The sequence below is a fragment of the Glycine soja genome, chromosome 8 (genome assembly GCF_004193775.1).
Source record: "Glycine soja cultivar W05 chromosome 8, ASM419377v2, whole genome shotgun sequence".
In the NCBI taxonomy this organism is placed as follows: Eukaryota; Viridiplantae; Streptophyta; class Magnoliopsida; order Fabales; family Fabaceae; genus Glycine; species Glycine soja.
Genome location: NC_041009.1, coordinates 13,023,780 through 13,037,888, shown reverse-complemented (window position 1 = coordinate 13,037,888; position 14,109 = coordinate 13,023,780). Strand labels below are relative to the sequence as shown.

At 30.4% G+C, this 14,109-nt stretch overlaps 2 protein-coding genes across 2 annotated transcripts; both read left to right on the top strand.

Moving 5' to 3' along the window:
- The first annotated feature begins 2,158 nt into the window (after nt 1–2,158).
- On the top strand, nt 2,159–4,602 carry LOC114422069 (zinc transporter 1-like). Its single transcript, XM_028388260.1, has 3 exons — nt 2,159–2,972; nt 3,239–3,388; nt 4,188–4,602. Exons 1-3 carry the CDS (start codon nt 2,343–2,345, stop codon nt 4,491–4,493), a joined length of 1,086 nt encoding a protein of 361 aa, XP_028244061.1. The 5' UTR covers nt 2,159–2,342; the 3' UTR covers nt 4,494–4,602.
- Nucleotides 4,603–11,733: 7,131 nt separating this feature from the next.
- Nucleotides 11,734–13,912, top strand: LOC114424440 (extensin). Its single transcript, XM_028391289.1, has 3 exons — nt 11,734–12,093; nt 12,222–13,199; nt 13,684–13,912. Exons 1-3 carry the CDS (start codon nt 12,006–12,008, stop codon nt 13,713–13,715), a joined length of 1,098 nt encoding a protein of 365 aa, XP_028247090.1. The 5' UTR covers nt 11,734–12,005; the 3' UTR covers nt 13,716–13,912.
- Nucleotides 13,913–14,109: the final 197 nt, after the last annotated feature.

The following is a 14,109-nucleotide window of genomic DNA, read 5'->3' as shown; positions in this document are numbered from 1 at the left end:
CAAGTATATTCTTCCCCTATGCACTTTTCCCTTTGTTTTCTAAATTAAATTAATGTTTGTCTTATGTGCAAAGGTTAACCATGTTTTTCTTATACTACTTATGTCAATAACATGCTTGATACAATGTTTTTGTGACTGTCACCCTTAATTTCATCATCTACATAGCTCAGCAACCCTTATACTAATTTTTTGCATCCCATTTAAACATGTAATTATATTTATTATGAAATAAGTAATTAAAAAAATCATAAAACTTATTAATAATTTTAAATCTATTGTTCAAATCCAAAAGTGAAAAATGAGAATATGTTATTAGAAGAAAGGTTAGGATATGAAGACATAAAATTAGAATCAATATAGCTATTAAAATATTAAAAAATTATATTGATTTTACTTTTTTTTTATCTAAACCTTCATTTTTTATTATTTTTTTCACTAACTTTTATAAGTTTGAAAGCGTTTTTAAAAATTTACAAAATCCTTTTAAATATTACAAATCTATATAAAGTCATTTCAAATCTTTTAAATTCTTATTATATAAATCTATTAAAATTTAAACTATCATAAAAATCTTATAAAAAAATTTAATAAGTCTTAATATTTTTATATAATCTTTAAAATTTATAAAAAAAATTATATTAAAATAAGCTTTTAAAATCTTAATCCAATTCAGCGTAAATGAATATCTGATGAAAACAATGAAAAAAGAAAGTGCTATGATAACTTTTCTAATAGCTATCCAAAAAGAGCCGTGCTACATAAACTTTTTCCCCATAACTCTGAATAATCAAATCTAACAGTAGAAGCTTTATATAATGGGCAAGAGGCTCGAGATGTTGGAGGTGCAAGGACATAATATCGACATATTAACCAAATCAAGACCAAGGATGAACCAATCTTAGGTAAATTAAGACCAAGAATGAACCAATCCTAAGTAAATTACAAATGTTAAGGGTTTTGCATGACAACATATTGTCCACACAGTCTAAATTTTTTTTAGGTAAGACATCTTTTCCCACTATGGATGCACGTCATTCCATTCTATGACCCCATTTTTGCTTTTCTGACTCTATCTCTATCTATCACTCCAAAGGACTTAAATGCCCTTCGGTGCTGAAAAATGCTTTTGCCTTGCCATCCAAAAGCATTGCAAATTATTCAAATAAGTAATTTCCAACTAGGAACGTGCATAAATTCTCAATTCAGATTGCTGTATCTTTCACAAAACTAAAAATTCGTGCAGGTTTTACAGATCCATTATAGCCTACGGGTAGTTCAATCTATGCATAAATAATACAATTCGGTCATTTGTATACCATTTTTGTACATCGTTTATATATCATTCAATTAATTAGAATCTAAACATCATATCATCCAGATTCTATTCACATTTAACTATTTTATACTAACCTCATATTATTTTTTTAATTGACCCGTACCTCAAAAATATGAGTTGAACAAAAGTTATTCCTTAATTAAGTATGTCAAACTAAAGTTATTACTAAGTAATTTACCTATCTTATTAAATAATAAATTGAATCATTATAAACCAACCAAATTTAAAGAAAGTATAATGATTTACTTATGCTTTTTCATAAGAAGTTTCAAATGAGAGAAGAGAATCATATTTAAAGCGTAATTGAATAATGGAAGTGTCTTTTTCAGTAAAAATTGAATCGTACGTATATATAACTTTGCGAGCAATTAAAATTCTTTCAACTAGACCTAATATCTGGTTGGTTCCAAATAATCATATGTACTAAATAATTGAAATGTTTATACCTTTTCATAATCAAAATAATCTGACTTAAACCACCCAACGTTTAAATCAATTAATATGAAATTATTTCAACTTAATCAGAAATTTTAATTTGAGTTCTAAGTATACGTGTTTTATCATCCATAATTATTTTATTTGACTTCAATCATGACCTTGAGAAAGATATTTATAGTCTAAATTAAAAAAAAAAATCGAACTTGAACAGAATTTACCATAGAGAACACATGTGGTGTTTAGAAAAAGAGAGTATGCGTGTGGCCTTTTATTGAGACTTATGTTTGACATATGGTGTCATTGGCTGTTTAAGATGCCTCACGTTTTGAGCCTCTCAGAGTGGCTTTTATTTTCTCTTCTTTATATATATATATATATATATGCAATCTTAGATCCCATCCCACGAACATAATATCAACGTACAAACTTAGCTTTTCCCTCTTTTAAATAACAATCATGAAAACATTTCTCAAAGACTCATAGTTAGTAGTACCAACAGTTCCATATACCCTCTCTCTAGCTTCCTTCACTCACTTAATTGTGCAATCCCAATTCAAATCCCATCAGAATGATGAAATTTCAAGCATGTTCAAACCCCATCTCAAACTTGTTCTATGCGTGTTGTGTCCTTCTTTTACCACCAACCATGGCCTTAGGAGATTGCACCTGTGACACAAAAGAGGCCACAAAGAGTGACTCAATTGAAGTCCTCCACTACAAAATTGGCTCAATTGCTTCTGTGCTTGTTGCTGGGGCACTTGGGGTGAGCCTCCCATTGTTAAGCAAGAGAATCCCAACACTTAACCCCAAGAATGACATATTCTTTATGGTTAAGGCCTTTGCTGCAGGGGTGATTCTTGCAACTGGGTTTGTGCACATACTTCCTGAGGCATATGAGAGCCTAACTTCACCTTGCCTTAAGGAAAATCCTTGGGGCAAGTTTCCCTTCACTGGATTTGTTGCCATGTTGTCCTCCATAGGGACCTTAATGGTGGACTCATTTGCCACAGGGTTTTATCATAGGCAACATTTTAACCCCTCTAAGCAGGTTCCTGCTGATGATGAGGAAATGGGAGATGAACATGCTGGTCACATGCATGTTCATACACATGCCACACATGGTCATGCTCATGGATCAGCTGTGTCCCCTGAGGGTTCAATTACATCTGAAGTAATTAGGCAGCGCATCATATCACAAGTAAGATCAATCGGTGCATGTTAGGGTTAAAGTTTGTAAACTTAAATTCAATTGAACTTTATTTTGCTAGCTGAATTGGCAAAAGTAACTCTTATGAATTTTAAGACAAATTGAGGCAAAATAAAATGTATGTTCTAAATTTCCTAACTAAAAAACAAACATGTGCTTAATTACTTATTGATATGGTACCTTTTTTTTATATATGTTGGACTTGGAGTAATTTTGCGTTAGCAATATTCAGTTTGGTTTATTGGTTTGTGTGCTAGGTGTTGGAGATAGGTATAGTGGTCCATTCAGTGATCATTGGAATATCATTGGGTACTGCAGGGAGCATTGATACCATAAAGCCTCTTCTCGTGGCCCTGTCTTTCCATCAATTTTTTGAGGGTATGGGGCTTGGTGGTTGCATATCTCAGGTATTGCAATTTGGTTGGTATAATAATTTCATAGATCTTACTTGCTCTTTACAAAATGATTAAGACAAAACTTTTATCTTGAAAGAATAATATCTTTTCCTTTTTCCAACTTTTTTTAGGTTTTTTACAAATTAATAAATAATTATTTTCAGGATAAAACCTATTAATAAACATGGACTAAATTTTCAGGTCTTTGTTTTTCTTATCAAATCATACATGTGATTTAGAAAACAAACACTGAAAGATGAAGTTGAATTCATTTACTATTATGGGATAAATTTCAAGCTGAATAGAAAAGTGAGTTGAGTGTGGACTGTGGAGTCTTTTGTGCAGTTTGGAAAGGCTTGTAAAATGTTGCCATGATGACAACATCCTTATATTTTCATCTAACCAACCTTTTTTAGCTCATGAAGAAAGAAAAAGAGAAACACCAAACAAACAGTCACCGGTGAATTAAAAGACATGCTTTTGGTTGGTTCTCACATTAAATTATTCACATAACTTTAAATTAGGTTACTAGGATCAAAAAGAAAAGAAAACTATCTATATGTTTCTATAAGCCTCTAACTAATAAGAGGAAAAAGTTTATCACTGATAATACATTCATCATTTATAATAAATTTATTGATTTATACAGAAATATTTAAAAATTATACCAAAGATTGTGATTGAATGTCATATAAAATTATTTTGTGCTGTGAATTCTTTACCATTAAACGTAATTTTTTATTAATTAATAACCCTCAAGAAACAAAAAAGCTTCTAATAATTACTAATAGAATTATATTAATTGTGGCAGGCAAAGTTCGAGTCCAAGTCTACGGTAATTATGGCGACCTTTTTCTCCCTAACAACCCCAATTGGAATTGCAATTGGAATGGGGGTGTCAAGTGTGTACAAAGAGAATAGCCCTACTGCTTTAACTGTTGAAGGGATTTTCAATTCTGCTTCTGCTGGAATTTTGATTTACATGGCATTGGTGGATTTGTTAGCAGCTGATTTTATGAGCCCAAAGTTGCAGAAAAATTTGAAGCTCCAACTAGGGGCAAATATTTCCCTTCTCTTAGGTGCAGGTTGCATGTCTCTATTGGCCAAATGGGCCTAATTTTGGTGTTTTACTTTAGCAATGGTTAAATATATATATCCCCTAATTATTAAATATACTTTCTTTCTCTATTTTTTTTATTAATAAATTTACTTAAATATCTCCACCACTTACTTCTCATAATTTATTTATTTTTAAATAGAAATTTAATAATTTATATCACTCAGTCAATTATAGAGTTTTTTTCTTTCTTTGGCTTAATTTTCTGTCCCTTCACTTTTGGGCGATCTTTCTTTGTCTTCATTTTCTTTTTAACAGTGTGCCACACCAAAATATGCACCACAACAAGAGAAGCTAGAAACAGAAATGCAGTTTATGCGCCAACGCAAACGCAATTACAGAACTTCTAACATTGTTAGAAATATAAAGTATTAGATGCTTTTTCAGTCATACCCTTCAATGATTGATGATGAGGAACAAAAAGCGTAAAATATCTATTAAGTATTCAAAAGTAAAATGAACTTTTTAACAAAATGAATAAATTAAACTATTTTTTTTTCCAAGTTAGACACATGAGATGTTCTCCTATTTATTGGGTCAAAAACTAATCTTATTTCATTGATTCTCAACTTAAGAAAATTTTACACTAAAAAGTGAAAATGAACTTCATGATGACTTAGTATTAGACAATTATCTCATTCTTTTTGAATCGAAATATTTTTCTTGTTTTAAATTGGGGCATCGTGTCACCCCTAAAAAAATGTTGTATGGTGGCTAGACTTTTAATTAAATTGTTCATTAAAACACTTAATATATATTTATTTAATTTAAAAAAAATATATTTTATCATTTTATTAACATTTTCAATATAATATTAAAACTATCTTTAAAATATAATATTAATATTGATATTTGTGATATTACATTTATTCTATTAATAAAAAATGCTTATTTATTTAATTTATGACTTATACTAACTATTGATTAGAATTAATATAAATACTTATTAATTTTTTATAAATATCTACTAGTCATATATTAATACTAGTATACAAGTAAAATTAAACAACTAAATAAAATCAAATCACTAAAACCATTATTATTGAAATTAATATGAACACAAAATAATCAAGTAATTTATTATTTTAATGATTTAAAATATTTAAATTTTATAATATAAATAATATAATTTTATTTTCAAATTCTATTTATTTCTTTATTTTCTAGGAATTAAAATGTGTATAAAACAAGAATCTTATTGAATAACTAATAAAGAATTTATACATTACACAAATACAATGTTAAATTTGTAACACATAACTTTAACTAACTGAGAGACCGATGGTTGAAATTATCATGATTTAGAAGTTAGATAAAAAAAAAAACATTAATTCTATCAATTCTTTTATAAAAAAAAACTCAATTTTTAATAGCTAGATATTATTCTTCTTAAAATATTTTTATAATATTTAGAAGGTCCTAATAAGTTGTATTTGTAGAACTAGGTCCAAATACAACGAATTTGTACTTATTAAGTAAAAGGGAAAAAAATATTAAAGCGGAATAAAAACAATGATTACGTAGCTTGAGGAGTAGTGGTTTGTCAGAGGTGGTCAACTACTAAGCAGAACAAGTTCTCATAATTAAGCATCCCATATTCAAATTTGTTTCCCCAATTGAAAAGATCACGATATGCCTTAACTTAAATGATACCTAAGCCAATTAGACCATTTACTAGGATAATAACTAAACGAGCATGGCATGCATGTACAAATGCATCATGTCCCTGTTGAACCATTTTCTAGCAAAATTGATCACAAGCTTAATCCATGATTTGACAATCGAATCGGTATAGATAGATATATTCGGAAGGAGGGAGAACTTCACATTTCGGGAATTAAAACGATATGAGTAAATCTCTTACTTAAGGAGATGTTTTTCAGAGGAATAAAATCACAGGTCGACCTCCTTGTGCAATATTTCTATACACATTATCGAGTCTTGCAGACCTAACACGTTTTCATTAGGTTAAACCCCTTTAGGTGGCATAAATAGTTAGATAGATAGTTTAACTTTGTTTGGATTGCATTTAAAATCAGGGTGGATGATGGTGGAGTGGGTCAAACTTAATTTTGACCAAAAATTTACATGTTTGATTATCTTTATAGAATCAATTATGGTGGAAAAAAACATAATAAAATTGAAATAATTAAGAGTAACTTTTACTTCTACTAAACCAATTTTAGTTAGTTTCTGTCTAATTTATCCTCGTATCAATACTCTCATTATTTGTTTATTATTTATTGATTTAAAAATATAATTAAATATCTTGCTATATTTATTTGATTTTAAATGTATTTTATCTAATTTATCCTCACACTCATACCTTTAATAGTGTGGTAAATCATATTTAAAAAAAAGAATATTCCCAAAAAAAATATTAAAAAGAGAAAATATTGTTTATCCTCTTCAACCAAAAATTTACCCTCATACTAATGCCCTTAATATTGTTTATACTTTGATATTTATGTTAAGTTAATGTTTTTATTATCTATTTTATCCAATTTTAATTTTAATGGTTTATAAGGAATATCGTTCTATTTCAAAACATAGTATATACATATTGTCTTAATTTTAATTATGCCTATTTAATTTTAATTTTATATATAACCAATTATAATAAAAATGTGTACCTAGACATCAAAACTTATTTTGGTCATTAAACCCCAAAATCAATTTTGATTCAAAGTATCTAAACAAGTGAACAAATTCTCTTTAAAAAATCACTTTTTTATATTTATTATTTAAACAAAAATCATGTTACTTCATAATCAATTGGCTAAAATTATTTTTATTTAAAATCAATTTTATCATGGCCAATTCAAATACACACAAGGACTTTAAGGGATTTTTCTCTTGTGCTTATTCTTGTCCATCTTCTTCGGTGTAGGAGAGTAGTATTTAATGAAAAAGGCCCATTTATCCCATTTCAAAGCCTTTGAAGGTCAAAATAAAACTCCGTCCATTCCAATGTTCCTCATTATGCCTACGTTATTAGGGCTCTTTATAAAAGTACTTGACTCCAGTTTTTGTCCCTGCAATTGGAATATCTTGGCAAGGCATCAATCTAGGAGAATAACATTCTGTCTCTGAACTCTGATCTGCCATTTCTCATCATGCAATCCCATCCATCCTGCACCACTTTTGATAGACGTGCATTTCTATTGATGAATTATATGTCAACCCAAATAATAATAATAATACTTCAATAGTCACAATTCACAAACTAAAATCCATCTCAATCTAAGAAAACAACACCATATTAAAAGTATTTTAGTATATAATAGATATATATTTTTATATAATAATAAGAAAAAAAAATATACATAATCATTCATTTATAACTTGATGGGTTTATTAACTTTTAAAATAATAATATTAAAATAATTCAAACAATAATATGTGATTGAACGATGATGTAAAATTATTTTATACCATTAAATTTATAGAAATTAAACTCTAATAATAATTTATAATAAAAATATTTTAAACATATAAACTATATTATAATCAAATTTCATAATAAACAAATATATTTTAATATATATTGATTCAATTTTACTTCTCCTTCTTATAACTTTGAAGTTAACTTGGAAAAGAGATCTTAAGTTGAACTAAGATTTGAGATACATAATTATATATGGAGGTGATTATATATGGAGGTGTGGTTGAGAATCCTGAACCTAATATTAAGTGCTAAGTGAGGGCGTCTAAGGAATTAAGATTGTTATTTGATACCCATAAGATTAATTACGAAGAAATTTGGGCTAGTATATTTTCATTTAAACATTGAATCAAGGTGTGAGATTGAGATTTCAAGAGTGACAGTAAAAATTAAGGATAGGGACAAAATTATTTAAGTCTTTCCCCCTTCAAGTCAAGCGCTTTTTAGTTTTTTGAGTTTTTATTATTTTAGTTAGATTTGATTTCTACAACTAACCACGTGACATTGGATTTTCAATTTGCTTGACTAATACTAATAATTAATACATCGTATTCAACTACACCTTTCTGCGATGATATTCTATTTATCGATTATTATTAGCCGATGTTGATCGATCTACTTGCTGAATTAGATTTCACACAATCACTATAATCCCTCCGTCCACAAAAGTCCTAACAACAAATCACAATTTATAAATTTAATGATGAACAGACTGATCAATGAATAAGGTAGGATAAGATAAAAATAACAACTAATGTGTTTTACACATGTAATCAAGAAATACATTTAATTTTATTTATTATTAATGTAAAAAAGCTATACTTTATTTAATAATATAACTATATCAATTGATAAGTTTAATATTTATGTAATTATAAATATAATCAAACTTATTGAATGATATATCTATGAGAAATTTAAGATAGCGTAAAAAAAATCAAAATAACGCATCTAAATTAATTTAATGAGAGTTAAAAGCTTGTGTTCCTTTGTGCTTTGCCTTTAAACATTTATAGTAATTCTCTTATATATATATATATATATATATATATATATATATATATATATATATATATATATATATATATATATATAAACAATCAATGACATGAGTTAATTCAACCTTCTTTATCTGATCTCTAATACAATCCAACATATGGTTAAGATATACATATACTCTGGAAAACCAAGAAAATAAATCTCATTGTATCGATATAAATCCAATGACCAGAAACCTTCTTTCTAATAAATTCCATAAGGTTGTGTTTGGACAAAATAGATTAATATTTTAGAGAATTGAAGATATATATAAGGAAATCTGGTCACATTAATTTAATTTATTTAATTTTATAAAACAATTTGTTTGGATATTCAATCCTAAAATTGAAAGTTATTGAAAATTTTGGAATGTCCTTCTCTGTCAATACAATCAAAAAATGACATAGGAGAACTTCCTTAATTGCCTCCTTTTATGATTGACTCAGCCCTTATGTCTCCTTCTATTGATCCAAACCCTTTCAAGTTCTTAGAAAATAAAAATGGCACATAATTTCCTAAGTGTGATTTTTTGAAAATGACAATTTGGACATGTCGTTGAAGCCTTTCTGTGGCAATAACTCATAAACGACGTCATTTTCATCAAGACATGATTCCCCGACGCTACACTTGTTGAAAATTGAAATATTCGAACTATGACTTTATTTCCATGTGTCTATGGTTCTAAGTAATATTTGTTAGGACCATATTAGTTACACATATCAATATTTCGCTAATTAATATTACGCTACACATGACATATATGTCTCTTAAAAAACATAGATGATCCTTAATCATAGAATAATTTTTTTATACTAAAAAATCATAGACACATAAATGTATAAACACTAAAAATATATTTTATCCCTTTTAAATTCTTTATCCAATTTGTCCAACACACTGACTTAGTTATAAAATGATTTTTTTCCTACAAAACAGTTTAAATCTCGAACAATATAATTATCTAAAACGAACACTACATATCCTTTTCAACATGATCTGTGTCTAAATACACTCTAAGAAAATAACAGAAATTGACATATGGGAGGAATAAATTAGCTCTTTAGCCCATAACATTGTTCTGATTCTTCCAATTTGATGATCAGAAGCATCAACAATTTAAGAATTAAAAAGAAAACAGAGCAAACAAGATATATCAACCAAAGTATTCACCCTGCCCCGTTCACATCGCATTGAAGAACACGAGCAATGTCAGGCATCCAAATGCTAAGTTATGTATCTAACCATTATGAACATGCTTGATGGCTGAAGCAAAGAAAGATGCCAATTAATATCTCTGAAAGCTTCTTTAGTTTCTTTTTATGAAATTATTTTAGGGCCTCTTTGTTTAATAACCTTTCTTTATTTTCATTTTCTGTTTTTATTAACAATTACTAAAATACTAATTTAACTTATTTATTTATTTTTTTGAAAACTTGTACAGAAAGTCTCTACAGAACTTTGATAATAAGAAAATAAAATAATATTTTTACACTTATTAACAAAAACCAGAAATAATTTTTCAAAAAAAAATCTTACTTTTGACAAGGCCGATATAATTGATTCATGATTTCATTTGGTGGACAAAATTTAGCAGTTGTTATACTCTTGAGTCAAGGTTCATTTCATCCTTTAAAATAATATATGTTAAATTTGTGAAACTATTCTCTTGGTCATTGTCAAAAATAGCTAATTTTTATTTTTGAGACAGAAGAGGAAATACTGTAATAAACTTTATAAAAAACTCTTTCCTCCCAATTATTGCGCTGACTCTTATTATAAGATCATAACTCATTAATGTTACATTTAGTTTTCAAAGATATCATCATAAAGGTTATCAAATACTATATTAGTCCTACTCATATGTCACATCAACAATCTCTCTTTTCCCTACTAGAGACAATTTCCCTCTTTGCTTTTCATTTAAAAGACCACCCTGAGATTTTAGGCTCTAATCATGAGACATTGACACACTAATGAAATCCCAGTACATGGTAGCCTAAAGCACACTTTCCCTAAAGCATCTTAACTAGTACATAGAGTTGAAACACCACACAAAAAGAACCACCACTTCCATTTCCGGTTAGACAAAAAATTCTGATGCACTTTATAAAAAGATGTTACAATCAAGGTCTTAAAAGATCGACTTCCCAAGTGCAGTTTTGGCTGTAATGTTAAGGTTTTGGAGGTATTTGAAATGATCGTCTTAATCATATTTATCTGAAATTTTCCACCATATCAAGGAATGTAACAAAATTGTGACTGTAACTATAATTTAAAACCTTAGTTACGACTTACAAATACATATATTACTTCTAAGCAGAAATTACATGACGACGATTCATCTAAATCAATTTTTTCCATTATTATACTCTTTTCTTTTTCTTCTCTGTTTGACAAAACTTTTATGCATGAATGCCAATTGAGACTTATAAAAGTCTAATTAACAATTAACTTGTACCTAATGCCTTCTTGCTTATGGTTAATTGACCAACCAACCTCTTCATCACGCCACAACATGGGGAGTGTTAGCATTTCCATGAGAGAGAGCTTTGAGTAGAAAGCAAGCAAAAGAAAAAGGGGGTTTATAAAAACCAAAACTTCCATCTTTTTCTAAGGGCGAAGCAAGCATATATACCACCATGAAATGAACTTATAAAAACTCCCAGAAAAAGGTTCAGCCGGTGAGTTAACTCCCATAAAATACTCACATTTGTGGACACTTTTTTCTGCACTTTTGGCATTCCTTCATGCTCACATCTCCAACCAAAGATGAGTGTGCATCAAAGTTGTGCCCACCCAAAGAATCAATCTTTATCCCAAACAGAACCCCCCTTGTCTACTCTTCCTTTACTCTGGGCAATAGTTCCAAGTTCTGCATTTATATAAAAAACCTCACATTGTTCTACCTTTGAGTCTTTCAATGCACTGGCATTGGAGTGCAACAGTGGAGCCATAATAATCAGAAGAAGCCTCTTTTTCTTTATATCTTGTGGCAATATTGCAGTAACCAAAATTGCAAGAGGGGGATCATGGTCATGGAAACAAGCGGAGTGAGAAAGAATGTTGGGATACTCCTCCTCTACCTCACTTTGGCTGCAATTTCTCTCACTCATTGTGGTAAGCCTTCTTTACCTAAGTAAATATAGGTTTCATCCCACATGGTTTTAACAAGTGCATTATAATATTATTGACATCAATGGCAATAAGTTCATCGGTCAAAACCATCTTTGCTTTCCCGTTTCCAGATGCAGATAGATCAATGAGACTATTGAGAGGGCCCAAACATAGAAGAAATACAACCAACAAGAACCCAAAGAAGTTGAAAACGGTTAAGCATTTTGATGTGAATCCAACCATATTCTCATCAAATGTACAACCCTATAGTCTCAGCTCCCCATTCTCTTTGCCCCCTTATGAATCACTTGCTCCAATCCCATTGCCAGAAAACAGCCCTCCATTTTGTGTGTTTCCACCACCTGGCACTCCTTCCACCACCATTCCCACACCCACAGGCTTTGAACCCACCACACCATCACCTCCTTACTATGACACCTCACCACCAAGCCCAACAACCATAACACCTGGCCCACCAGAGTCCTTCCCCACACCAACTCCGGAAACCGTTCCAGGCCCACCCAGCATCACCCCGGGCTCGCCAGAGCCCGTGCTCAACCCTCCCATCATTATTCCAAGCCCACCTGACTCCTCAATGGGCCCACCCGGGATCACACCAGGCTCTCCTGAGCCCGTACTCAATCCTCCCATCATTATTCCAAGCCCACCTGACTCCTCAATGGGCCCACCCTACTTTGAGCCCACCCCACCATTCATAATCCCTTCCCCCACGGGTGGCATCACCCCAGGCCCACCAAGCACTGTTCCATCCCCCACTGAAGGCACTGTCCCAAGCCCAAGTGTGTTTCAGCCACCTGTGGTGTACCCTCCACCGAGTGTGCCACCACCACCCAACTATGCCCCTAGGACCACCTTGTGGTGTGTGGCTAAGCCCTCAGTCCCAGACCCAATCATCCAAGAGGCCATGAACTATGCTTGCTGGTCAGGAGCAGACTGCACTTCAATTCAGCCCAATGGGCCGTGCTATGAGCCCAACACTGTGTATGCACATGCTTCATACGCTTTCAATAGTTATTGGCAAAGGACCAAAGGTGCTGGTGGCAATTGTGAATTTGGAGGCACAGCGATGCTGGTTGCAGTTGATCCTAGTGAGTCTCACAATCATAAAATGGGTTTGGATTCTTAAATTTGATTAATTAAAGGTTTAATATCTTTCCAAATTTATGAAAAAAATGATTTTGGTCCTTTCAAATTATAAATAGTGTTATATGATACCATATCATGTATTTAGAGATATTACGTCATATGTTACTTCTGAATGATGTTGTTATGATATACCTAAAAATATGGTAAGTCATCATAGAATAATTATAAAATTATTTAAAAGATAAACAAAATTACGAGAACCAAAATGAATAAAAGAAAAAAATTGAAGGACTAAAATTCTAATTTAGTATTTTATAAGGACATATTCTTTTATTTCATAAAGAAGTTTTTGAAAACGAAATTATAATTTCTCTCAAAATTCAGACATGCACTAATTCAAAGAACTTCATAATCAACTTAGGTTTAATTTGCTTGGTCACATTACGTATATTGCCATCACTAATGCTATTTTTTTCGTCTCAACAGGCTTTGATGGGTGCCACTTCATCTACAACTGATCAATGCTTGTTTTTTTTTTCCCCTTTAGAACAAAGAAACTTTTGGATCCCAGCAATGTTTGAAGAGTGAAGACACTCTTTCATAATCTCCCCTTTTTTTCCTTGTGCAAATAAGTTACGTATGTATGCCACAGTGAATTACACACAAAGATTTTGCATTTTGTAAGTAATGTATATCACCATTGACTTGTAGTTTATTGCCATCGTTTAATTAAATTAACTCTTTTACAGTACCCTCAAAACAATCATCTTATACAAATATTAAAAGGTTATATTCAGAAGGTTAATATATTGATAATGTATTGTAACATGAGGATATTATAAAGAAGAAGGAAATTAAAAATATAGTTTTAACTATACAGTTTTGGCAACCTTTTGAGCGTTTGAGGGCTAT